This window comes from Xiphophorus hellerii, chromosome 11, assembly GCF_003331165.1.
Source record: "Xiphophorus hellerii strain 12219 chromosome 11, Xiphophorus_hellerii-4.1, whole genome shotgun sequence".
Lineage (NCBI taxonomy): Eukaryota > Metazoa > Chordata > Actinopteri > Cyprinodontiformes > Poeciliidae > Xiphophorus > Xiphophorus hellerii.
The window spans coordinates 24918861-24944792 of NC_045682.1; the positions used below are offsets into that span (position 1 = coordinate 24918861).

General features: G+C 37.3%; 2 protein-coding genes across 3 annotated transcripts in view; both read right to left on the minus strand.

Moving 5' to 3' along the window:
* The window catches only part of LOC116728442 (transcription factor COE1-A-like), a 100007-nt gene extending 99387 nt beyond the window's left edge, over positions 1-620 (minus strand). For both annotated transcript variants that reach the window (XM_032576564.1, XM_032576563.1), the window contains exon 1: positions 493-620. In XM_032576564.1, the coding sequence (XP_032432455.1) occupies positions 493-620 (128 nt within the window). The remainder of the gene's footprint in view (positions 1-492) is intronic.
* A 4535-nt stretch (positions 621-5155) lies between these two features.
* LOC116728222 (RING finger protein 145-like) lies at positions 5156-24581 on the minus strand. Its single transcript, XM_032576146.1, has 12 exons — positions 24410-24581; positions 18909-19160; positions 17580-17688; positions 16065-16156; positions 14407-14642; positions 14080-14255; positions 12786-12926; positions 12520-12702; positions 12260-12407; positions 11826-11948; positions 11292-11525; positions 5156-10549 (listed from the first exon to the last, which is right to left on the minus strand). Exons 2-12 carry the CDS (start codon positions 19090-19092, stop codon positions 10046-10048), a joined length of 2130 nt encoding a protein of 709 aa, XP_032432037.1. The 5' UTR covers positions 19093-19160; positions 24410-24581; the 3' UTR covers positions 5156-10045.
* Between the last annotated feature and the right edge of the window lie 1351 nt (positions 24582-25932).

Here is a 25932-nt window from a genome sequence, read left to right on the forward strand (position 1 = left end):
AGGAGTATGGGTATTATAATAAATAAATAAGTAAATAAAAATTATATATATATATATATATATATATATATATATATATATATATATATATATATATATATATATATATATATATATATATAATGTGGTCATTAGACTGACTTAAAAGAGCAGTCTTGTCATTTCTCAACCTTTATAATATTTATGATTATGTAGTATATGTATCCTGGTTCCATGATGATTTTACGCTCACTGGACATGAACTAGAAGTGCGTAAAAATCAACATTAGCACGTGTTGCCGCTGAGGGTTTAGAAAAGTGAGCCTGTGCTGTAGCCTAACGTCAATCTGGATAAGTGTCTTCATCCCCAAAAGTCTCTCCGCTGTCTATAAATCCAGCAGCCTCTCTTCGGAGACTATCGTCACGGAGAAAGCACGCGTGGTTTCCATCTCTCCGGAGCCTGTCCTCGGACCGAGGCGTGGAAGCGCCCTCCTTCAGCGGGGCAGAGCTCACCTTTGAGCGGCCGTGTTGGCGTCCAGCACGCCGCCTCCCTGCATCCAGCTCCGGACGTTCATGCCTCCCAGCGGCTCTTCCTTCAGACCGCTGCCGCTTCTCTGGATGCTCTCCTGGATCCCGAACATGAACAAAACCTCCGAAAGCCCGTTCCTTATCCACCCCAGCTGCGCACTTGTTCTGCAGTGGATCCGTCACTCGGACAACGTGGGTGCGCTCCCGGCTGCTCTTTATTCCCTTTGCCTCCTGTTCTGAGCAGGGATTTGGAAACTAAAGCTGAGCGCAAATCTTACAAGAATACTGAGATCCAACTTGTCCCAACATTTATAAAGAGGTATTAAATCGCTTCAAAGAACGACGGGGACCGGATTGACCCGAAAGAAGTCAATCCAGTCTCGCAGAGATCCACAGTTAGAGCTGTCAGGGAGGAAGAAAAGGAGATCAGATGTCATCATTGTCTGACACTTCTTTCTTCATCTTTCAGTCTCTTCTTTCCTATCTGCCTGCAGCTCTGCGGTCCGCGGGACGTGCCGTGGCGTGGGTGATGTCCGGATCAGGGCTTACTCCTGCGCTCTCGCAACTCCTCACTAGCTCTGAGGAAATCGCTCTGTGACTCTTCCCAAAGGACCCCTCTCTCTGAGAACCAAACAAGGGGGGCGCTTCTACCGCCCCAGGAGAGAGATAAAGAGAGAGAGAGCGAGAGAGAGAGAGAGAGGTGGGAGTGGAATAGAAAGGGAAGGGAATACCAGAGGAGGGGAACAGGAGGAGAGGAGACGCCCCCAAACAAAGACGAGAGTGGAGTCAAGTCTGCATCATGCAGCCACACGAAGCTCCCCTGTCCTCCTCTAATGGCCAGAAACTCGGTCTTTAATCTGATAAAAAAAAAAAAAGTGGTTATGAAGTGAAACCCATGCCCGCACCACAATCTCCAAAACTGCCCACACAACAGTATTTTTTCATCATAAGGGAGCTGTGTCTGCTGGAGCAAAGCAAAGACCTCAGCGACTCTTCAGGAGGGGGCATCTCCCATTCAGATATTAAATATCAATTCCCCTGGAATCTTTGCATTAATAAATACTGAATCTTACAATAAAATATAAGCAACCGAATGCAAGCAACGACCTTAACAAAATGAGAAGTTCTTCAAACTTTTCTCAGTTGTTATTACAACTTGACAATATCTGAAAGTCTTTAATTAAGAAAGAAAATCTATCAAAAATCTATCAAAATCTATCAAAATCTATCATTACATAGGACCTGAGAGATGCATTATCCTTATGCTCTCATGTCTTTATTGGTACTCTGAATATTTTTTTTTAGCATTGAGCATTTGCAATTTAAATATGAAGCAAATTAACTGATATATCTGAACTCTTAGAGTTAGTAAGCACTCACAGCCACAAAGATGATCCTTACTGACTGCTCATAATGTGTCAACCTCTAAGGTTGAAACGTGGATCTGGAAATGACATCACACCTAATTTAACAATATTCCAGCTGCAAGTTGGAAACTCATGGGAATTGGCAGTTGTTAGGATAACAAGCAGGATAACGAGCGATAAACAATGTTTTCTTTCTTAACATTTCATGCACTGAAACACTGCAGTGTGTTGTCAGACCTGATCAAATGCAAGCCAAAGCGTTAATAAATTGTAAGTAAATAATTGGTGACCACAGCTTTTGCCACATGGTAGCCATGTTGTTATTGAGGTAATGGTTGATGACAAACGTCTAACTTTACCAGAGAAAATAAATGAAAAAGTTAAGGTGTTTTTAAATGACTATCATGGTGTATCTTTGCTCTTTACATTTTCTGAGGTCCAACAGATTTTACCTGTCACCTAGTAAGTTTTTTTCTTCAAGTCACTTAGACATTTAGATGTGACCAAAATTACCTCTTTGTCTATGTAGCTGACTTTCTGAAATAATAACTAAAAAGCTGACTATATTTATGTCACTCACGTTACACCACGTCTGCCTCTGATTGGTTCCTCAGGCCTCTTGACATCTCCTGTCAGGAGGCAGTACTCTTTCAACTAGCACCTTTTGTTACGTCATATTTGTTTAACTCTCTTTTAGCGTGTCACATGGTTCCATGACCATCAACTATCCCTTTATTTGGTGGAAATATTTGATGAAAACCACAAGTTGGTTCCTGAGAATAAACAGCCTGAAGTATGTGAACTAGGACACTACTTCCAGTTAAGTCCTTAAAGCTTCTGGTGGTAAACGGTAATGGAGCAATAGTCGGTTCTCAGACTTTGAATTCATCCCTTTCTTTTTCCATTCCCTCACAGACTAGCCTTAGTTTAGCATAGCTCAAATTAAATCTGCAAAGTCGGTTTTATTAGACTTCTGAGAGATCAATAAATCCCTGAAAAATCTTAGAATTTAATCAAGATTGTCACTGTTTACTTATTTGGTCATAAACTTACTTATATTAGTATTTCTTCTTAGTAGAGCTTCAGTAGGCGTGGGAGAGAAATCTGCCTTCTTGCAAATAAGAAAAAGAAAAATAAAGAACGACTCAAAACTTTTGCACAGCATTGGCAGTATATGCAGCAGATAATCTTTTTCCACATTGCTTCACATGATGTTGTTCATTATTATCACATTTTTGCATAAAAAAAATAATCAATTATCTTACATATTACAAAATAAAGTAAAAAAATGTACTAATTTCAATCTAAATTGCTTTCATTAGAACATCAGTGAGTGCAAACGTTTGTTAAATCGGTTCTGACTTTTATTTACATCAGTCGGTTACAGGCTCCATTATAAAAAGGCATTTTTTGTCATAGCATCATATTCCTGCTCCCTATTGTCTTAGGCCTTGCCTTTTTGCAGCCCAGCGCCGCAAGACACACAAACAAAAGTGACAATAACAATAATTAGCTCAAAATAACAATGAGCGTAATTGAGGATAATTGCAACCAGATTTCCCCGCTTTGTCTCTCCCTCCGGCACCATCTGTTATTTGAAACTATTTATCACCCTGCTAGGAGGAGGTGGAGGGGTGGGGGGCCAAAACAAAATACAAATATTAATAGATAATGCAGTGAAGTGTGTTAAAAACCAATAGTTTATTGATCTGCTAAAGGTCAGGAGGTCAAAAAATCCTGCTATTTATCTATATGTGAGAATGATTGGCAGAGAGAGAACTGGCACTCTTCCAGCTCTTATTCTCAAAAGGCTGCTGGAAAATGCTCTTGACCTTGATTAAGGAGGGGAAGAAGTCTTTTATGCTCTGGTTCTGCTTATGAAGTGACACAGAGAGGGTAGTGGCACACAGAAATCCATAGAGTCATACAATTTCAGGGAGATAAAATATGTGGTGCATAATTAAGGCTTTGACATAAATTCCTAAAAGAGAAAAATATTTTTTCTGACTCTCAAATCAATTGCAGATCAATTTGATCATAAATAAACGGCATGAATTACTCTGTAAATTTTGCACATAAATAACACATTCCTTACCCAAACTTGAAAAACATTGCATTTAAATATTTTATATTATTAGGCGATATGTAATGATATATTGCTTACAAAATGTGTTTGAAGACCTTCCAAGGTATTTTGAGAGAAATCTTGAAATTAAAAATCAAAACATGGTCAATCAAATGATTATTAATTATAACCACAAGTATACATCTCTGTTATTCACAAATATAAAGAAATGCTGCAGAAATATGCATAGGAAAATCAGAAATCACTGATTCTCACTGAGTGCTTTGACTGAGCTGGTCTTTGGCACGTGTTTGCGTCGCTTCAGCATAGCTTGTCCCACGAGTTTGTGCTCCGTCAGCATAAATGTGGCGCAACAGCGCCACCGTGTGCCTGGTTAGTGCAATAGCAAGTCCAGTATGTAATTGTTCAAAGAAAACGGCGTTTTCTAGATCCAGTAGGTGACGACTTTTAATTTTGATGATCATACTGTACAAATGGGACCGTTTTGCTTTAAATCACCGATTGTTGACCAAGTTGCAATAAAATCGTAAATGTTAAATGCCAATGCCTTGCAAAATTTCTTACCATTCTTTGAACTGTATCAAATTTTTTGTCAGTTTATTTTATGTATTTAGTCATATTGTTTGATAGCCCAAGACAAACAAGTGCATAATTGTGTAGTGAAAGGACTAGTACCTAGACTTTTCTTTTACAGATATTAATCAGAAGTTTGCAATGTGTTCAGATGCACTGAGAATGGGTGAACAATACAGGCATTTTCACCCACAAAACAAGTTCAGTCAGCCTGAATTGAGAGCATCTGAGCATGTTTAAAATTTTCTCTCCTCAACTGGATTTAAGACATACATAAATACATAAATATACCTTGATCAAAACCACATTGTTCTGACTACCTGCTTAGGATGTTGCAAAGCTTCTGTCGACAGGTTTTCCCACCTGAGCTGTAGATCTCTCCAGCTGCCTCAGAGTTACACCTCGACTGCTTCGGAGTATTGCTCTTCTTTTTTTCTTGAGCTGACAATTTAAGGCACATTCCAGTCTCTGCTTAAGCGCACCTGAATCAAATACATAGGGAACTCTGGGGAACATGATTGCATGCTCAGAAGGTAATTTGATTTAGTATTGTCAAAGTAAAGACATATTCAAATTCAAGCAAACTATTTAATATAGTAAATCAATGCAGTAAAGAGCAGAATGTTTTGCAGAGAATCGTTTATTTTATTTGACATTCAGTTTCTGTAAAATAACCAAGGCAACACCAGGCATCCAGTCTGAAAACCAGCTGTGGGACATTTTTAATTCAACACAAGAGCCAGGTTTTACAGAGCAGGTCCTATCTCTGTAGGTTTTGAAACTAACCAGACAAAATAAAAATAAAAAATGTAAAGGAAGGCTCAGTTAGAGCAAGAAAACACCATTCTGCACTTTGAGGTATTAGCATTGAGCAGCTGTGTTAAAAATGCATTCACTAAATTTAACAGCATGCTTGTTTCAGTTATGAATCCAATTTCCATATTTGCATATGCTTCTTTTATTTCCATTTCAGACACAATCTGAGCTTTGAGAAACTTGGCTTTTAGAAGGCAACACTATTGTTTCTCTGATTAATGATACTCTGAAAATCTTAAAGATATTCAGGCACAACATGAGGGAACATCTTTGAATCGTGTTTCAGGTATATGCTCTTAATATAGTGTAAAAGAAATCAAAAATGCCAGAAAGGTCCACTTTTAGAAATTTGTTCTTTTTACACCAACACAAACTAAAGCTGCTGAAGTTGAAATGTTGGCACATTTAATTTGAAGTTAATCCTGCAGCTGAAACAGAGCTGCAAATAATGCACTGCAATACTGGCCTTTAAGAGAATATGAATTTTAATGACCACACTGTTGACAGTCACTGAAGGAAGAATTTAGACAAAAACTGGAGCTAAATATTCATTTTATAATATTTTTCATTTGATTTTCAACCAACTGCTACTTTTAGCACTGTTTGGTGTACAAGGAAGAATTGTGCAAATATACACTGAACCAAAAGCTGACAAATGTTCGTGCTAGTTAGCATTTAATACTGCAATGCAGATTCAAATACAGCTGCCAATGACAATTTTCACCTTCAAACATTGTATCATGCAGGTGATTCTTCTGCATGATACAGTCTCCAAAACCTTGTAATGCATAACTAATCTGTGTAGCCATTGAAGGGGCTTCATTTATAAATCAAGAGTAAAGAAACAAAGACAGTCCATAAGTTCACCTTTCAGAGAAAGATGCACACAATACATCAGTCAACATCTTATCCCTTAAAAAACAAAACAGAAAGATGCAGCATTGCAAAGGTCTGATCCTACAATTATCATGTATTCATTTTCAGCCATGTAAGCAATGTTTCGTACAGTCAAAAAATAAAGTCAGAGTAACAAGACCTTATGAAATTGTGGTAATAAGCAATACTGTCAAAGGTTAAGTACCAGATCTCCTGAGTGTCGGCGTCATGCTGATCCCACTCCTTACCAGTAGAGGACACTGGAGCGATCACTTCAGCCTGAGGACGCGTCATGCACACAGGTGATGCAGTAACACTGACTGGTTTCTCACACCAGAAAAGTTTGCCTTCTTGACAGCTTCTGGGCAAAGCAACAAGGAAGCCAGGAGGAAACCGAGCACTGGTCATATAAACAATACGGATACCGTCAAACAGAACAACATTTCTATACATTACACACACAGATTGGGCTTTTTCCTCGTACACAAACGACAGAGGGCTTTTGGTAGCTGACAGCAACAGGACAGCTTTAGAGCATTGCTAGTAAAAATGAGATTAGTGCAAATACAACCAAAAACATAAAAGAGGAGAAAAAGAAAAGAAAAAGATTGAAAATAAGGTTAGAAACACTGAAGACGAAAACAAGTTCTGTGGCAGCGGGCAAGCTCTACATATAAGCGTGCATCAGAATCCCTAAACTTTTATTATTTTAGTCAAACACCCTTCATTACACATTTATTTTCTAAGCCCCAGAGCCAACTAGAGTGTTTTTTTGAGCACAAATAAGGGGTGGTGGACAAAATAAAAAACTAAAATGGCTTAGTTTGCTGGTAGTAACCTCTCATAGAGTGACTGAGCTGCAGGGATACTGATCGCCCTGATGGAGCGAAGTGATTGGTTCCTGCTAGGAACAGGTTTCAGTTCTCATTAGCCTGTCAGGGCTTTATCAGCTGAGCTTTAAAGTGAATAAAAGCAGGAGGCCCATGTCAGCTAAGTGGACCCACTGCCTTGCAGTTTAAGTATTCACACCCCAAAAACATTTGCTAATTTTTCCCGTTCACATTGCAACCAGAAACTTAAAGGGATTTTATTGGGATTTTGCGCAACAAACCAACAGAAAGCTGCGAAATGGGAGAAAAATCCTAAATTAATTTTCCCATGTTTTACAAATGAAAGTGTGCAGTTGTATGCAACCCCTTTACTCTGTTGCCCCAAACAATTCCTTTTACATATGAGACTAACAGGAAATGAAAGAGGAGCTCCAGTCAGATTAGAACAAAATTTAACTTTTTGGCCTGGGTGCAAAATGCAACATAAGGTGGAAACTACATATCACCCAAAGCAAATCATCCCCATGGCAACACACTGTTTGCAGCCAAAAGGATACATTTCATTAGCAGAAACAGGAAAGATGGTAAGAATGAATTAAATGATGGATGGAGGCAAACACAATATAACCCAGAAGTAAAACCTGGTAACTGCTGCACAAGTCTGGAGCAAAAGGTTCACCTTCCAGCATAACAATGATCCTAAACATTCAGCCAGAGCTAAATCCAATTGGTATTCTATGGAAAGAGCTGAAAATCGCTGTTGCAAACAAGAGTGGGGCAGAAATGTCAGTCTGTAGATGAGCAGAGCTGCTGGAGACATTACCCAGAAAGACCTGCAACTGTAACTGCAGCTGAAGGTGGAGCAACGTAGTACCAACTCAGATGGCACTGAATAGATGCAAGATTTAGATATACTTCTGAAGTGTACTAGATGATCTTTTGCATAAAATCCCAATGAAATATATCAAAGTGGTTGGAAGATGACAGAATGTGGGGGGAAAAATATCAAAGTATGAACACTTTTGCAAGGTACTGTAATTACCCAGAAATGTCAAAAATATTAACTTCCTACTTTTCTCCATCTCCACGGTGCATTGCCCTGTCCAATAATATGATGTAAAATTAATAATAATAATACTATCAGCGATGCAAAACTTTGGCGAAGAGGAACAGAGATGCTTTTTGCTGGGACCAGCCATGCAAATTTGATTCAAATATTGAAGAGGTGTTATAGCAAAAGCTTTGACATACAAAATTAATTCGACATCCCATGTGAAACCACTGATTAGTTCACATGGAAGCAAACGGCTAGACCACATCACAAGTCCTCCGCTTAGCACCAGGCTTCAGGTCATGTGACGGCCACAAGAAACGACATTCAGTATCTGTTAATTCTTTGTTTTTACCAATACTCACAACCACTGTCTCCCAAACGTTAAAAAAAGTCTCAGAAAGAAAAAAAACAAACTTGTTTATGAAATGTTAAGACTGTCACAGTTTAAAATGCAACCATAAGTTACCCATTGTCATTCGTAGCTGTCTCGGCCTCTGATCATTTCTACATGTCATGGCACGTAAAGGACATTAGATAAACCTAACATGTACAGCGATGAGAGGAAGGCTGCACGCAAGAAGGCAGGGAGGACGAAAGCAGTAAATATGACTACTGTGAGGAAGTCCAACAGTACGATTTTGCTGATGAAGAAATTAAATACAGAAAACTTATTATACTAATGGATTTCACATTTTGTAAACAGGATGTAGAAGCTGAAACTGTTTCTGAGATGGATCACTGCAACACTCTTGAAAAAAATGAAGTAAAAAAAAAAATATTCCCAGCATGAGTTAAGGGGGAGAGATTAAGGTAACAGTTTCAAGATAAAGTGTCAAAATATCTCTAACCAGTCATTTATATTTTAAGATCTGAATAATCAATACAGGCTTACAAACTGAGTTCATCTTCCTCTCAGAATCAGATATGCAGGGTTCCTAGGCAGTTTTTAGTTCAGAAGTTCATTCGTTTTTACATTTGATCTTTGTCCTATTTTTAAAGTATAAATTAATGAGGGACATCAATATATATCTACATATTTAAAAAATATATTTGACTGAAAATATTGTGTAATGTGTAGCAGTACAAAAGCACAACTTAAACAAAATACTGTTCTATAGTAATGCATTTGATTATAGGCAAATCTACAGGAGCGTTTTTGTTTTTGGGTTCCTGGCTGTATGCATTAACAACATTTTTACCAAAACAACTTTAAATACTTTCTTTTACCATCAGTTTTAAGAGTGTTGTGAGAAAAATACTCCTAAATATCAAAATAACATTTTCATTTAAGTCAGTGTCACCCATTCATGGTACTAGTAAACTACTTCAATCTAAGGTTACATCAAATGTTTTTACAGTGGAACGGCTTTAAATAAACTGCAACCCAAATAATGGAAGTTAGGAATTAAATGGAATAGTAGTGAACATTTTTTCTGGTGTTTTCTTAATCAACTTATGGTCCATAAACTCCCTGTATCTGCCCCATTATCTCTGTAACATTTAGATTATATTTGCATACATGCCCATATCTCCAAGATATTTACATTTCCAACTTGTGGTAGATGAAGAAATAGCTGAAGTTGTGTAAAATATTGTCAAAGGTGAAGTAAACTAAGAATCTGTTTGGGCCAGCTTTATTAGTTAGGATCAAAGCCTGGAAATAACATTTTCCAAAACCTTTTTTTGTCATTTTTAATTAGATACTACTGTAAAGTGAAAAATTGTAAACTCAAATCTTATTCATTCAAACTGTAGGAACCCTGGATATGAGGAAGTTGGATTTCATCAGACAATAAAGGAAGCGGAGAGTGGGGATGCTGTTGCTAAGTGCATGCATGTATTTTGCATGTGTGCGGTGATGGAGTTCTGGATGAGCATGAAGGAGAAGGAACTTCCTCAGAATGGCAGCTGGGCTGTGAAGGGCGGCCATGTCGAATCAGTGGATCTCGTGGAGGTCAACAGGGGTCAGTATCTGTGAGGAGGAGGAGTGTGGGATTGAGGGGGAAACCGCGTGGGAGCGAAATCGAAGATTAGCAGGTCTGTCAGGCGTGTCAGAGGTAGAGCAGGAGGATGTAGATGGATGATCTGTTTGCAACTGGTTCTCCACGGAATCAGTCAGAGGTGAGGAAGAGGATGGACTGGCAAGGTGCAGAGGAGCAGAGTGCATGCAGGAGGGACAGGAGGTCCCATCACCTCTCTCATCTTTCACATCATCAGAAGGAGAATCCTCCTTCTCCTCATTGCCAGCAGCGACTCCGTCCTGTCCAGCAGGGATCAGATCGGCTGCGGCGGCATCTTGGTTGGGAACTCCGCTGGCAGCTGATTGGCTCTTAAGCTGTGAGTGACAAAGAGGACAAGTCTCCTGGACGTACAGCCACTTCTTCAGACAGCCAGCGTGGAAGAAATGGCTGCATGGAGTGATGACAGCACTGCTCATGTCCTGGAAGGAGAAAAGAATTTAGATTTACATTCGCTCTTGCTCATATAGGCTTTTATTGGATAAGAATAGGACATAAAGACAACTCAATATCAAGCAAAAACCTAAAAATCTTTACTAGAAATAAAGTATATCTTGGAAAAAATATGATGAAAGAAGAAAAAGGATTTAAGTGTGGTACCAAATGGACCCAACAAAAGTAACTTCTGGTCAATCAGCTTAATGTGATATCAGAAAAAAGATGTTAGATTTTTTTAAACGCATGAACTATGATAAAAAAAACAACGACATAGCTTCCAAATGTAATAACAGTAATTTTCTAGGTTAGAAGTAGGGCCGTACAGATAAATCGGCCAGCTGATAAATCAGTCCTGATTTTCTTAATTTTGAGAGATTGTTGATTGGCCGATACCCACATGTGATGCCAATTTTATCCACAGATCTTATCTACCTCAGCAAAGGTCTAGAAATTGACCACTGTCCTCTTTTTCTCATTTCAGACATAAAAAAAGAGAACAAAAAAAAGAGAAAAAGCAATCGATATTGGCCAAAATCAGAATAGGCAGTTCAGGCTTTTTAAATATTGTAATTAGTGAAAACTGCAGTTGGTGCTCCCCTAGCTAAAAGCATAAGAATACACACTCTAAATATCTTACTAAATAAATCAAATCAATGAGTGATGAGTTTAATCATACAAAGGATAAAAACAAAAAAACTCTTTATACACACTAAAGCCCCCGCCTACCTGGAAGCAGATAGCACAGATGTCGTTGTACTGCTCCAGCTGCGCATCGGTTGCAGTTGGGAGGCTTTTGATCTTGTTTACAGCGTCTCTCCTGAGCAGGAAGCTCTGCCAGCCCAGCTGGGCTCGGAGCCAAACATTATAGTAGGAGTGGACCAGAATAATGGTGCTGCCCATCACACTCCACTCGCCAAATACAGTCTCTGATATGCCATAGCACACCACACACACTGCGACCTGGCGACAAAGAAGTTAATGAGTAAGAGAAAAACTCCGCTGATTTTGAGTATTTATCTTTTTCTACTAAGGATTAAAATTGAAAAATGTAATTCATGTTCACTAATAGTTATTAATCAAACAGAAAATAAAGATAATAAGATTATTCACCATTATGCACCAAAATACATCTCATAACTGATCAGAGCCAATCAAGAGAAAATTGTCTGATCTGAACTCATTCCACACAATTTCTCCAACATTGTGTGATGTTTGCTTAGTAAAAATGTCATAATTGCTAAGTTTTGAGGAAACATTTACCAGAAACTCCAGCAATCTATAGGTCCCATTGACACAGTAAATGACCTCATCCATGTTTTCCACTGGAGCTTTACGAAACTCCTCCACCATGAAGAGAACGTAGATCAGCAGCGTACCGAGAACCTGGTGGAGAAAGAAGAACTGTTTTAGAGTAAATCAACCAACAAAGGATCAGAACAAGGTTTTTAAAGTTTCCTGAAGTAAATATAGGACTTTTTAAACATTACTATTTACTTACATTTAAGAACTACAAAAAAAGAATAAAATCTCCATTCCAAAGACATGTATACATGATAAACAGTTGAAAATGTAGTTTTTGACCTTCCATGTTTGGACATAGGGTAATATTAGAATATGATTTTCTAAATGAAGCTATGAGAACTTATTGGTTTCATAAAAGAAGTCTTTTTAATATCAGTGTGCTTATGATGTACCTGAAGTGAGGTAAGGATTGATGAGGAGATGATGATGAGGAGCCAGAAATCCATGTGGAAGAACTGACAGATCATATACGACATGTAAGCTGGAAAGATGAGCAGGAAGAGGCAAAGAGATACTGCGCGGAAGTGTTTCCACAAACTCCTACATAACAGAAAAAGCACAATTAGAACTCATAAATGGAATACAACTGAATGGCTTCTAAATTTCTAAAAAAATAAATAAATAAAAAAAGTGCACTAGGAGTTTGACCTACTTGTCTCTGGAGGCTCCCAGAGCCAAAACGATGGGGTCAGCGATCTCCAGCATGGACTGCAGAATGGAAGCAACAACAATGAAGAGGATGATGGAGAGGAGGAAGGCTCGGTGGATGACCTGCAGCTCTATCAAGCCGGTTTGCACAGCCAGGATAAGCAGCGTTATGCCTTCAGTCATTCCTCTGAACATGTGGGAGACAGATAAAATTGAAATTTGAGAACTATTTCGATATACAGCCTCAAATAAACAAGCAAACACACTCACCTGTGCATGGCATTGTCATTGACGAAGGCTCTGTAGCCCTGTAAGTAGAACTTGCAGAGCGTGAGAACTCCCAGCGCGATGAATGAGACGGTGAAAACCAGACCCAGCAGAGAGTATGGCGTACTACAACATTCTGCAATACTGCAAACACGTGGATGGAGAAGAGGAAAGGACAAAAGGGGAGAGTTTAGAGAATCTGTAAATGATGTAGCAGTAAATCACATGGTGTCTATAAACAATATTTATGTTACATAATGTTTAGGAAATAGGAAAATGGCTGATAACTGGATTTGGATCATTTTCAGCTTGAGCATTAATGTTTGCGTTGTATACTTTTTTCTATCATTTTCCTGTGCTAGAACAGTTATTTTGCAATAAAGACAATGCTGCGAATGACTAAGTAAATTTGAATGAATAAAAAATTAAATATATTGTTTAAAAGCAGCAAATGTACCATACTGGGCACAGTCAGGTCACTCTGACAACACTTTTTAGTGTGGAAATAGTAACTGACTGAAGGCTCAAAGTTATCCATTTTCAGTTCAAGTGACTAGATGAGGCAAAGATATACAGCCATATAAAAGAAGTATGACCAACTAAGAGTAGGCATTTACCCAATTTTTATCATATATCACGATAAATTTCTTAAGAATTTTGATTTATTCTTTTCACAATAAATCCCAATTAATAATGTTTATAAAACATTAACATTATTATCCATAATGTTGGAATTTGTATTTTTACTATTTTCTCCACTGTTTGCTCTATGAGAGCAACAATGAATATCAATACATTTAAAATATGATTAAATGCAGTTACTATGCACACTTTAATCATATAAATTCATCACAAATAGGTATATATATCAAGAGCAGCAATTGTGCTTGTGGGGTTTGTAATTGCTGTGCTATGCAGTCACAGCCATGTAATTACCGTATCTAAAAAAAAAAAGTAATAAATAGTTTTTATTGTCCCTAATAGTTATCACAATAGTAGCATTTTTATGTTTTTATGATGTAAAGCACTTTGAACTGACTTGCTGCTGAAATGTGCTACACAAAAAAACTTGATTGATTGACCACAAAATATAATGACAAAACTTTAAGTCCATATCACTCACTTCTATGACCAACAAGCTTCGGACGAACCCACACGAATATTACTGATCCAACACCTTATAGGTACCAAATTACAATTTGATCATTCCTTATACAAAGGAGCAAACAGAGTTTAAATGAGTTACACACAAGCCCAGAAGGCCTTCAAATTTTGACTAAAGGTACTGTGTTCTTACCTTGTAAGAAAGAGAAAGAGAAGCCTCTCCCTCGAGGTAGGCTGGTCTCTGGTGCTGAAGTAGGTGTAGATCTGAAGAGCGAACAGCACGAGCCAGAAACACATAAAGAGAACTGGAAGAACCAGCTGGTTCCACAGGGACATCCCTAAAGCTAGCAACCCGTACACCTCCACCACCTGGGACACAGAAGAACAGAAAACCAGGAGGAGAGAAGACAGTAATTAGGAGTATTATTCATCTTGGGAAAGAAGACACAATCCAGAACTAAAGCTTCATGGAGAAAACATGGGAATCTTCCAACATAAGGCCACATTAGTAATTTATTACCTGAGCGAGTTCCCTGTAGGCAGTCTTGGCCAGGTTATATGGTACCAGTAAATTAGAAGCTAGGAAGTAAATGACCTCCAGGCCTGTGAAGATCATTGAAAATCTATTGATGAAGACGATGGTCTCCAGAGGAACCAGACAAAGTCTTGCCACCAGTGGGAGGAGGTGTGCAGAGAAAAGCCAGATCCTCTTGGTCTGCATCACACAGGAACACAGAGTGCACACCACAAGCTGACCTGAAAGACAAATGGACTGAAATGTAAAACATGGACATAACTATACAAAAAAAACAAAACTTTTTGTGTTTTTGAGAATTAACCAGTCATTCTTTAGAACATTTATCAGTCCCAGATCAGTAAGAATAAGTCATTAATAAAACAAAAGTTGTAAGTAGAGAAAAATAAATTTATTTCCCCTCTCGGACATTTTGTCTTTTATAGCAGTTATTTTTGCCTTCTCAGGCATTTTCTGTGAGAACAGCACTTCATGAGGTCTATTTATAACCACGGAGACCCCATTTCTTTTCACTTGCAAGATGAACCAAGGAATTACAAGGCAGAAATACTGCAACATTTTGCACTTTAACAAATTTACATGAAACATGTTAGATGTAGTAGCTAGCATAATTTTGCAAGAGACCAGTTTAAAAGTATAATTTACAGTACAGAGAGCTTTTAACAACAATTCAGTAAAGATAGATGTTTTTAACACAGCATTACATTTCAAAAGAAGAGTTATAAAATAGCAAATTAAACACCAAACTGTACATATCAATATTTTGTAGGAGTAAATAATTAATTCACAGAGATGAAATTAAACAGTATAACTACTCTTAGTACAGCTTTTCTGCCTACAATGGATCTAAAACAAGAATACACACCCTTGTAAAAATGCCAGATTTCTGTTATGCAAAAATAAAAAGAAAGAAAAAAAATCGTAATAGATTATTTGAAAACTTTTCTCTTTATTGTGACATATATCCTACAAATTCCAATCAAAAACAACAAATTGGTTAGGTTCAAAAATGTTAACAATATTATAAAACTGCAATACTGTGGTTGCATAAAGAGTATACAACCCTAAATGAATATGCTGAAGTAGCTTTTTGCTGCATTTTAGCATTTAGTCTCCTGTGGTAACAGACCAGGAGCATCTGACATCTTGACACTGAAACGTTCTCCCACTCTGCTTGCCAAAGGTTTTCCACATACGCTATTCGAGTACATCTGTTTTCCACCATCATCATCCGGTGACCCCTGTTTTCTGTCTGATTTATTTGAGGACTGAGACTAAGTAACTCAAAAACCTCAAATGTCTCATTTTTTAGTTAATTTGGGTGCATGTGTCGACTCAATGTGATATGGAAGAATTTAATCCCTCTTTCTCTTCTGCTTTCAGCAGAAGCCTGAAGGCTTTTTGTCAAATTGGAATGGCATTTTATTTTATTTACATGACAAAAACAAGTTAAAAACAGTAATGACATTTTAGAGTAGATATTGTGTCTTATGGACAATATGGTTTTTGCAGGAAAATATTAAGAGATGCAAAAAAAAAAGGTTTGAAATAATTTTTCAGTCTTAATTCTGACAAACCAACAAACTGGTATTTGCACAGAGGTGTGCGCACTTGACATACACCAAGTGTGTGTTATATTATACCTATGAGTGCAGTGGTGAATCTATTCATGGAAAGTGGTTCCAGGTAGACGGGTCCTTCATAGCCTGAATCCAGTTCACTGCGAACATAATCTCTGACAAAAGAGGGTAAAAGATGAGCACAGAGCTGTTATGTAACACCAATTTACAGTGTAGTACCACCTCAAATAATCTTTACACAAACAAGAACAGGAAACCAACATTTGTCATCAATATTTTTTGAGATTGACTGAGGTGGACTTTTTTATGTCAAGTGCATATATTTAACATACATAAGGTAGATACTGTAATTTGGTAAGTATCTTCGGGCTCTGTGTTTTTTTTAATACCTGAGATCAATTTTTCTCTTTTTATATTAAACGGATTAAACGGCAACAGCAGTAGCTTCAGTCCAAGTTAAGACATTGGTTTTTTATGTTTTTATTTCAACTCCCATCATTATAAACTTGTTGCATTTGACCCAGAAGCGACACACCCAGAAGAAACTGTGTTGTTCATATCTGCAATGGCAGCATAAAGCTGATGTCACAGACTTCAACAATTAAAACAACGACTTTTGTTAAACATCTTCATCTTCTTACAAATTTAAAGCCTCTTTGAAATGTCTTGCTTCAATCACAAAAACATTAATCAGTTCCAGTCAAGTTTATGGTTTGTTTTCTTAAAGCGCTGAATTTCATACTAGTTCCTCAGTGTCTGCGATTGAGCTGCTTGCTGAAGCATGAGTGAGTGCAAAACAGCAGCAAGATGCAAAAAACTTCTTGACAAACCTTTTCCTGCTGCAATAAACAAAAAGGGACCTGTCCAGGGTGTACCCCGCCTCTCGCCCGGAACGTTAGCTGGAGATAGGCACCAGCACCCCTCCTGACCCCTCTAAGGGACAAGGGTGTACAGAAAATGGATAGATGGATGGAAAAAACAAAAAGGTAGAGCATAGAATCTCTCTCCTAGAAGTGTTGTGGAAGAAGCAGCAGCTCTTACGTGCAGAGTGGGTTGCAGGTCTGCTTTGCTTTCTGCACCTCGCTGCACAGATCAATGGTTCCCACTCTTTTCATGTCAAGATTAAATTAACACTGCAACCATTTTTGGACCCAACTATCAGTTGAGTATACAAAACTATAAGTGATTGTATAAAATTAAAGTGGGTTCCTGGCCTCAACTTTTGGGACAACCAGTACAGAAAACATAGAATCTCCTTAGACTGATACTGGTGCTGGATCAAAAAAGAGAAAAACTCAAAGGTATGTACTTTCCGTATTAGGTGTCTAATAGGAAACATATTAGAAGTTAATTTATGCTACAAGAGAGTGAGAAAGCAAGACTTTCAACAGATCACAGGAAGGCTTAATGGAGGACAACAAAGTTTCTCCTTTTGTTATTTTAGGCTTTAAACCTCCTTCTGTCAAGAATGATGTTTGACTTGGGTATATAAGTGATTCTTAAAGAGAAATACATCACTACTAATTTGATGTTCTCTCATCATGTTGAGAGAACACAATGGTTTGTGAGTGTTTATACCTGGAAACTTGGTGACCAGCAAAAAGCAGCAGGGCCGTCAGAACATACAAGTAGAGCTTAACCAGATGCTGGCGAGGCAGAGTCAGAAGCACCAGGCTCAGGATGTAACCTGCAACAAAAACATCACAGAAAACACATTTTAAAGCACTTCCAGCATTTCGTAATAATAGCCCTGTTTTGAGTCATAGAAATCAACAAATTACGTTTGTGACATTTTATGCAACTGCATGGAAACTTTGAGCATCTCTGCAATAAACAACTTTATTATACTCCAGTCTACAACCTAAAACATGTCCAGAAGTTCTTCCATGCAGATCATTTGCTTTCACTGCCTTGCTCCCTCTGTATTCGGCCGGTCCAGCCACAGTGCTCATCAGCACATACCCAGCCTATTGGCTCATCAATAAACTGCAGCCAAGCTTGAGAAAAAAATGCAGCCATGAAAAGACACAAGGAAAGAAAAGTTTATAATTTGCCTATTGGTTCCCTCTTAGCCGTGCAAACAGATCTTTATTGTAACACAAAGCTTGGTCTGCTCTGATTATTATTTTGTCTTCAAAATAATCTTTTGAGCTCACTTTTAAACCTAAAACTGACTTCTACTCAGCAACATTTAATCTCATTAAAAAGGAAGAGAAATTGTCCCACCCTTCGCTGCTCAAAGTGTTTAACTGGCAGTTTGAATTTCTGTTTGTCCTTTATAAATATTTACAGAAGGAAATGAAAATGGAAAATAGCAGAGATCCAATACCAGCACTGCAACTCCAGCAATTTAGAAATTTGGGATTCAAGTACTTTTGTCTAACTCAGAGGTGGAACCACAAGTAGAACTGAGAAAAGGCTTTACCAGTGACACCAACTGGGAATAAGACTTTCCATTTACTGTTGGTTTAAAGCCAGAACAGAGAGAATCACACCCGTTTTGACTGTTAAAAACCCCTCTCTCCAGCCCTAAACGATTGGAGCTTTAGTAATTGCTATAATGTATTTTGGTGGTATTTTAAGTAGAAGGAAGAATAGTTTAAAAGAAAAAAAAAGTTTAAAAGGGATGCATGCATAGGGCGTCACCCTTTTATTGTTTTACCCTTAAATAAAACCCAGTCCAACCAATATAGTCCATCTGTGCTTAAATTAATCTCAGTGTAAATAGAGATGTTTGATGAAGGCTTCAGAGGTTTGTTAGAGAACATCAGAGATCAGTCAGGAACAGCAGAAAGTTAAATTTTGTGAGACCTTTCGAGTTGCGTGTTTATGTGGCCATTATGTGAAAAAAATATCTGTATGCCTTTACATTTTATGTGCACATGTGTGTGTTGCACCAACACTAACCTACGTAGTGCAGGTAGAGTGCCAGATATTTGTACTGAAACAGAGGGTTGTTGGAAAGGCTGGAGCGCTGGATCTTCTGGAAGAAGGAGCTGACGTCCCAGCGGTACAGGACGTCAAGCAGCATGATGCTAGGAACACGCAGACCCACGTTGAGAACTGCTTCTACTCGGTCCTTCACTGCCATGGCCTCAGGTGAAATGCTGATCGGCAGGCAGAACTGACCTCTAAGGTGAGAAGTTGATAGTGGGTGCTCTGTAACGAAAAAGAAATAATGCAAGAGGAGAATAGAAATTCAATATGGTGCAGTTAGACAAGATAAGGAGAAGAAATGGCAAAAAAAAAAAAGATGAAAGGCACAGAGCAACAAAAGAGCAGGATTAATCAAGGTCACAGGGATCCGGAGAGCCATGGGGGAAGTGCAGAATGAATGAGGAGAAAGAAATAAAAGACACTCGACTCTGCTGCAAAGAGGCTGGAAAAAAAGCCCTGCTTTATGAAGAACTATGCCTGCCACAATAAAAATGACAGAGGAATTACAGAGGGATATTTTTAATATGTAATCATTTGTTTTCTAAAAAAAATATCAATATTAATTAAATGGATTCATTACAAGACTACTTAATTATTTTAAAAAACATAATATTAGCAGAGTCCGAAATAGCCTATATAATAACAGGTCTGTTGCTTTTGGTTGATTTTATTAGGGCAGCATTTGCTTGTGGGACTTTGCAGACCTAAACAATCAATTTCAGAAAGGACTGCAATAAACTGGCAAATGAAAAATACGGAGCAAACAACACAATATAAACAAAGCATGAGTAGACATCAAAACAGTTTGTAAACAGCATGCAAAAGATTTGTAATTTCCATAAACCACTCTGGCTTTCCATCATTCAAATTTACTGTAGGCTGTTTCAGTCTCCTCCGCTATGCCTGGTTGATGTCAACAGAAGATAAGTTTGTTTTGTTCCTTCTTTAGGTGTTAACAGTTTGCTCACTCATTTTATAGGGTACTCAGGTGTATGGGAGGCCTCTTCTTATGCATCAATACTACTTTCATTTGACCATAGCCCAGTAACCCTCTGTTTTCTCTGTCAGCCTTAACCTAAACTTATCTCTACTTTTGAACTTTTCCTCATCATAAAACAATCTTAAAATTCTGTTCACGATTGGACTCCCTGCAACAGAACAAGAGTTAGTTTGCAGTGTTAAATCATAATAGCAAATTAAAAGCACATCACAGACAGCTAAATAAAACAAGCACAGACGAGTGGAGGCTGCTGCCAGAATTTTAAAGGCAACTGATCAGTTCTCAGAAAAAAAATTAACTGAAATGACAATGAAACATTTTTGTTCAGTCAGTCATTTGATTTAAAAAAAATAGAGATAGTCAGTGTTGTTTTTAGACTGTAAATATATAGCATGGAAGGTTTCCAACATAAAGCTAACATTTTCAAATCTGGGACATTTTATAACAAAGATTGAAATTCCAAAACAAATAATGGAACAATATTTCTGCTGTGCATTTAGGCTTTTGTTTGCCATTTGCTCTCTGACTGAGCAAGTCGGACTCATGTTACCGGTAAACGTGGCAGTCCACACATGGAGAAGACACACCTTAGGAGAAAATTGTTTCATTTTCTTTAATGCCTTCTATCTTTTGAGGCTGATCTGGATTTATTTTAAAACATGTTCCAAATATAAAACCAGCTTCCTGTGACTGTTCTTCATTCAGTAAGAACATCCACACTTTAGATGTATCCAGACTATTTGCACAAATATATATTGCAGGGTATATTCAATTGAATGAGTGAAAAATTAGTTTTCCCTTCCATTTTTTTCATCTTATCAACATGTGATGCAATCACCAATAATCTGTTTAATCTGCTCAGAATTGATTAAAAGCTTTTCCATGTGTGTTGCTCAATGTGTGATTAGAATGAATTTGGTTGATTAAGCAATTTGACTATGTCTGCTTTCATGTCACAGTTGTCCATTAAATATACACTATATGAGAAATTCAGTAAAAAGTTCTGCTTTTTTGTCACTCATTTCAGAAAGTGTAACTTATTATTATAAAGATTCATTACAAAACTATTTCAAGCCTTTTTTTCTAGTACTTTTTTGAAGACCAATGATAAAAAACCCTAAACTTGATGTCTTAGAAACCTAGTCAAGATAAATAAACAAAAAGAAAGGATATTTTAAAAAGAAATTTTATGCCTCCGAAAATTATGTTCATTAATGTGAACTCAATAAATGGTTAGAACTCCTTTCGCATAAATTATTATATCACTGCAGTGTGGCATTGAGGAGAACAACCTTCTGAAGTCTCTCCTCATCCTCTGGACAATACTACATAGATTTTCTATGGGGTTCAGGTCAAGCCCAGTTGCTTGTCCATCAAGAACAGTAGCACCATGGTTACTGAACAAGCTTTTGGTACCTTTGGCAGTGTGGACAGGTGCCAAGTCCTGCTGGAAAATTAAATCAGCATCTCCACACAGCATGTCAGCAGAATGAAGTGCTCTAGAATTTCCTGGTAGACGGCTGCATTGCCTCTGGACTCTAGAAAACTCAGTGGACTAGAATCAACAGATCACATAGCATTCAAAATTATCACTAACTGCAGAAACTGACACAGATTTTGTGCATCTTCATTCTTCTTCCACACTGAAAAATCGACTTCCAAATCAAATGAAGACTTAATGAGGACTTTGGACCACTGAGTGACACTTCAGTCCCTTTTCTCCTTAGCCCAGGTAAAACACTTCTGACGTAGTCTCTGGTTTAGAAATGACAAGAAATACAGCGTTTGTAACCTCTGGTGTTGGGTTCATCTGTGTGAAGTGGTTCCTGATGCGCTCAGGCTCAGTTTACTCCTTCTGAATTTCCCTTAAATTCTTGAATAGATTTTGCTATAAAATCATCTCAAGACTGCAGGTATTCACGCTGCAAGTTTACATACTCCACTTCTTCCTTCCACTCAACTTTCTATAAATATGCCATAACATTTTCACAATATTTTAATGTTCTGGGATACTGAATTTTGGGTTTTTATTACCTTAATCTTCAAAATATGTCTATGTAAAATGAATTGAGAGTTTCACTTTTTGACACAACCGACAAAAAATATTGAAATTTTTCCACAATATTTTTCATGCATGTTTACAGTTTACTTTTTTTTTTGCTGTATTTCTATACAGAGCAGCAAAGTTAAGGTGGAACACGTTCCCATGCTAAAAGCAAACAGACAGTTCCTCAAACCTGCTGACTGCAACATCATATGACTTCTGTTTGAACCCTACTCGTAAAAACATTTCATTTAAGATGCCATTTTCCACATCTACATTTATATCAATTGATGCTCAGTAGAAATCATATGCATCAGATTTATGCATTTAGCAAAACATAATGCGACACCTAAATATACTTGTGTTCTCAATTATTGATGCAAAGCTGCAAGACTTTTCTGGTGTTGTTCACATTTGTGAGAGTCTCCATTGGTTAATACCCCTGCAGCACTGGGACAGGATGCTAAGAACTTATGTAACTGAATTCACTGGACAGAGACTGTTTTTCAGAATCCTACTTTATATAACAACACCACAGTGACTGTAACAATTTATCTGCCCCAATACATTCACGCCTGAAAAATATTAAACCCAGTTTCAACTATTTAAACATTTTAATGACATTAAAAACATAATTACCCAATTTATTTGTTTGCAAGTTAAAATAACTAAATGTGTAATTAAATGTAGCTAAATATTACATACTTTGGGTATGTTTTTACTCAGACTAAAATTAAAAACTATTTTAATAGTAAAATTAGAGCTGCACAATATATTGTTCTGCAATCATCATTACAATATCAATGCTTGCAATATCGATTCAGATTATGCATGCCAATAAAATGTATGCAAACACCAGCTGCATATTTTCTGATTGTATAAATATAATTTTTACACCTTTAGATGAAACCTGCATATGTGGCGTATTAGATACACTTGTGGTTTTTGGAATAGGAAATAAAGAATAACTGTAATAACTGTGACTCTCAATAAGAAGTAGTGACCATTTTTTTTACATGTCATTTTAAAATGTTCAAAATAAATAAACATATAGATGCATAAATACTTTTTAGTTGAACATTGAGTGTAAGATAATATGTTTAAGCAACTTGCCAAAGACCTTTGAAAAAAAAAAAAGTTACAACTAGGCCTGTCACAATGACAAATTTTGCAAATAAATTGTCCCAGAAGTTACTGCGATAAACAATAATATTTTTGCTTTGAGACCATTTTCAGGTATTATACTGATGATGGCTTATTAATGCTACAAAACATTCTCAAATATCAATAAAGTTTAAGTTCTAATAAACATTTAACAGTGGAAGTAGAAGACAATTTAATTTTTCCAAAAGAAATAAACAAAACAACAAATACAACAAATTATGAAGTCTGTAAACAAAACAGTTCTTTTTTTTTTTTTTTTTTAAAGGGGCAAGTAGAGGCCAAAGCACCAGAATGAAGTTTTTTGTCATCCAGTTTTTGGCAAAAAGGGGGAGAACGTAAAATAAAAACAATAAATTATGTAAATGGAAATTATTGCGCTTGTTTTACTTTAATCATGCAATTAATTGATCTATTGCTTATTGCAACGGCCCTAGTTATTACACAGCAAGGCACCGTTTTTATACAAAAAAGAACAAACCCTTTAAACCAGAAATGTAAACACAACTCCAACATGTAATGTTCCTCTTTTTTATGACAACGTTGAAATATTGTCATCCAGGAATCACAGTGTTTAGTAACACATATGAAAATAAAGAAATATAAGATGCAAAAAGCAGCAAAATCCAATCCTACTATTGCTAAAGAAAAAAACATTGACGAGTTCAGAGATGATTTTCTATCTGAAGTTAAAATCTTATGGATGACTGAGTGCTGCATTGACTGCTGTACGTGCCATGAACTCTAGTAACCCCTCCGTCTCGACGGAAACAAACCCCCTTAAGCTGCAAAAGAAAGAATGCAACACTTTGCTAACTAGATCAGTCCTTACGGGGCATTGCTACATGGAAAATACAAAGCAAATATAAGCTATTTGGTGACCAAGAAACCACAGATTTACAGTATAAACGGGAAAACAACAAGCACTGACAGTATACATGCGTTGTGGAGGTGATGAGCAGCACCGAACAGAAAGCGGCGCAGTGCCAACAATTAAAGCCGACGTAGTCAGCTAGTGTTGCTGTCAGCTAGCCGGACTAACAACCAATTCGTCCACAAAGCCGCAGCCAATGACGCCCCACACGCCATTATTTTTCACAAATACACCAGTGAAAGCCCACACAATGAAGCGTTTGGTAAATAGCGGAAGTGCTCGTCAGATAGTCCAACTGAAGCGCAGTTAACAAGCAGCAGAATGGCAGAAACACTGTGCGCGTAGCTACAGCGCTAAGCCAACATTTAACAGGGGGGAAAAATAGAACTTACGCTTCAAGGTCGATGTTCACAAGTATGAAAAACTGATTCTGGGTGGCTGGTTGGTCGTGTATCGACCATTTTAACTCGGCACCACCCGAGATAACGGTCCTCCAGATGGGTGTGCTTCACAGCGAGAAGACGCGGCCCATCCGTTCATCTTTCCTGGCAGCCATTTACCACAGTACGGGGGGATGCACTGAGCATGCGCAGCATAGCCTGTCCCATTAAATCTCTTAGTATCATATTTGTATTACAAAAAGTTGAATTAGTTTACTTACAAGAAGATGTTTTTTTGCACTTCATTTCTCTCAGCAAAGCTATTGATTCTGTGATTAAAATAAAATCGGATTAACTGAACCGTTTTAAACGTGCAATGTGAATTAAAATTAATATTTTAGTTGTTTTTTTGTTGGTTAATTTCATCCAAAAAAAAGTTAGAAATGTTATTTATTTATACATATTTATTTTCAGGATGCTATATCAGCTTTTTTTCCAGATTTATTCCGTTTTGCTTTTTCAGAATGGAATGGAATAGAAATAACATATTGTCCCTCAATGGGGACATTCAAGTGTACCAGCAGCAAAGTGACAAACAAGTTAAAGCACCAATTTATACACAAAAAATATTAACAGAAGTAAGAATAACATGCTGTGTAGTAAGGACAAATTTACAGCAAAAGAAAATGTTCAGTTATTAAAAATAAGACACTCACTGAAAGAAATACGCAACTGAGATGTGTTTTTTGTGCATAAACAACAACAGATTATTTACAAGTGAAAGAAAACTATGCAACCAACAACAGGAATGTTATCTGAAATGTTATCTGTGAAAAACTGCACAATACTTAGTTTAAGTTTATTGGGAGCAGTTTTATGGTTCTAAAGTTTAATAGGTGCAGCGACGAAGGACCAACGCTAAAGCTCCTTTGTGCACATAAGATGCAGCAGTCTGTCACTGAAATGGCTCTCCGGTTCTGTAATGGATGGGGTGGGAAACATTGTCCAACAGTGATATAGCTAAAGCTCTTCAGTCTCCCACTATACCTTAGTCGATGGATAAGCCTAGGACTTTTGATGATCTTATTTAATTGCTTCCACTCAGTTGTTTGTCACACTTAAATGTTTCTGACAATCAAAGATAACATGAGGAAAAATACTATAAAGGAAAATACTATCTATACAAACTTTTCAGATTTTTTGTTTTGCGTCTTTTTCGTAGGTGGACTTGCTTATCCCACTGCATAACTCATGTGTGCTTGGTTTTAATTAACTGACTGATGAACATTCTTGTTCATGATTTTGAGCTAGAAAGTAGAATCCTTGGCTCCACCAGTAAGCCATCAAATTACCACATTTTTGACTGCTGGTGTAATGAACCTATTCCTTCAATAATTCTGTGATAACTATACACCAGACTTAAATGGTTAAAAAAAAGGGCATTGCTCCAAAAAAAAGGAAAAGATATTGCTAAAATGATTTTCACAGAAATTGTAAGAAAAGACAATGACAATGTGGGCTACAATGAGTTCAAA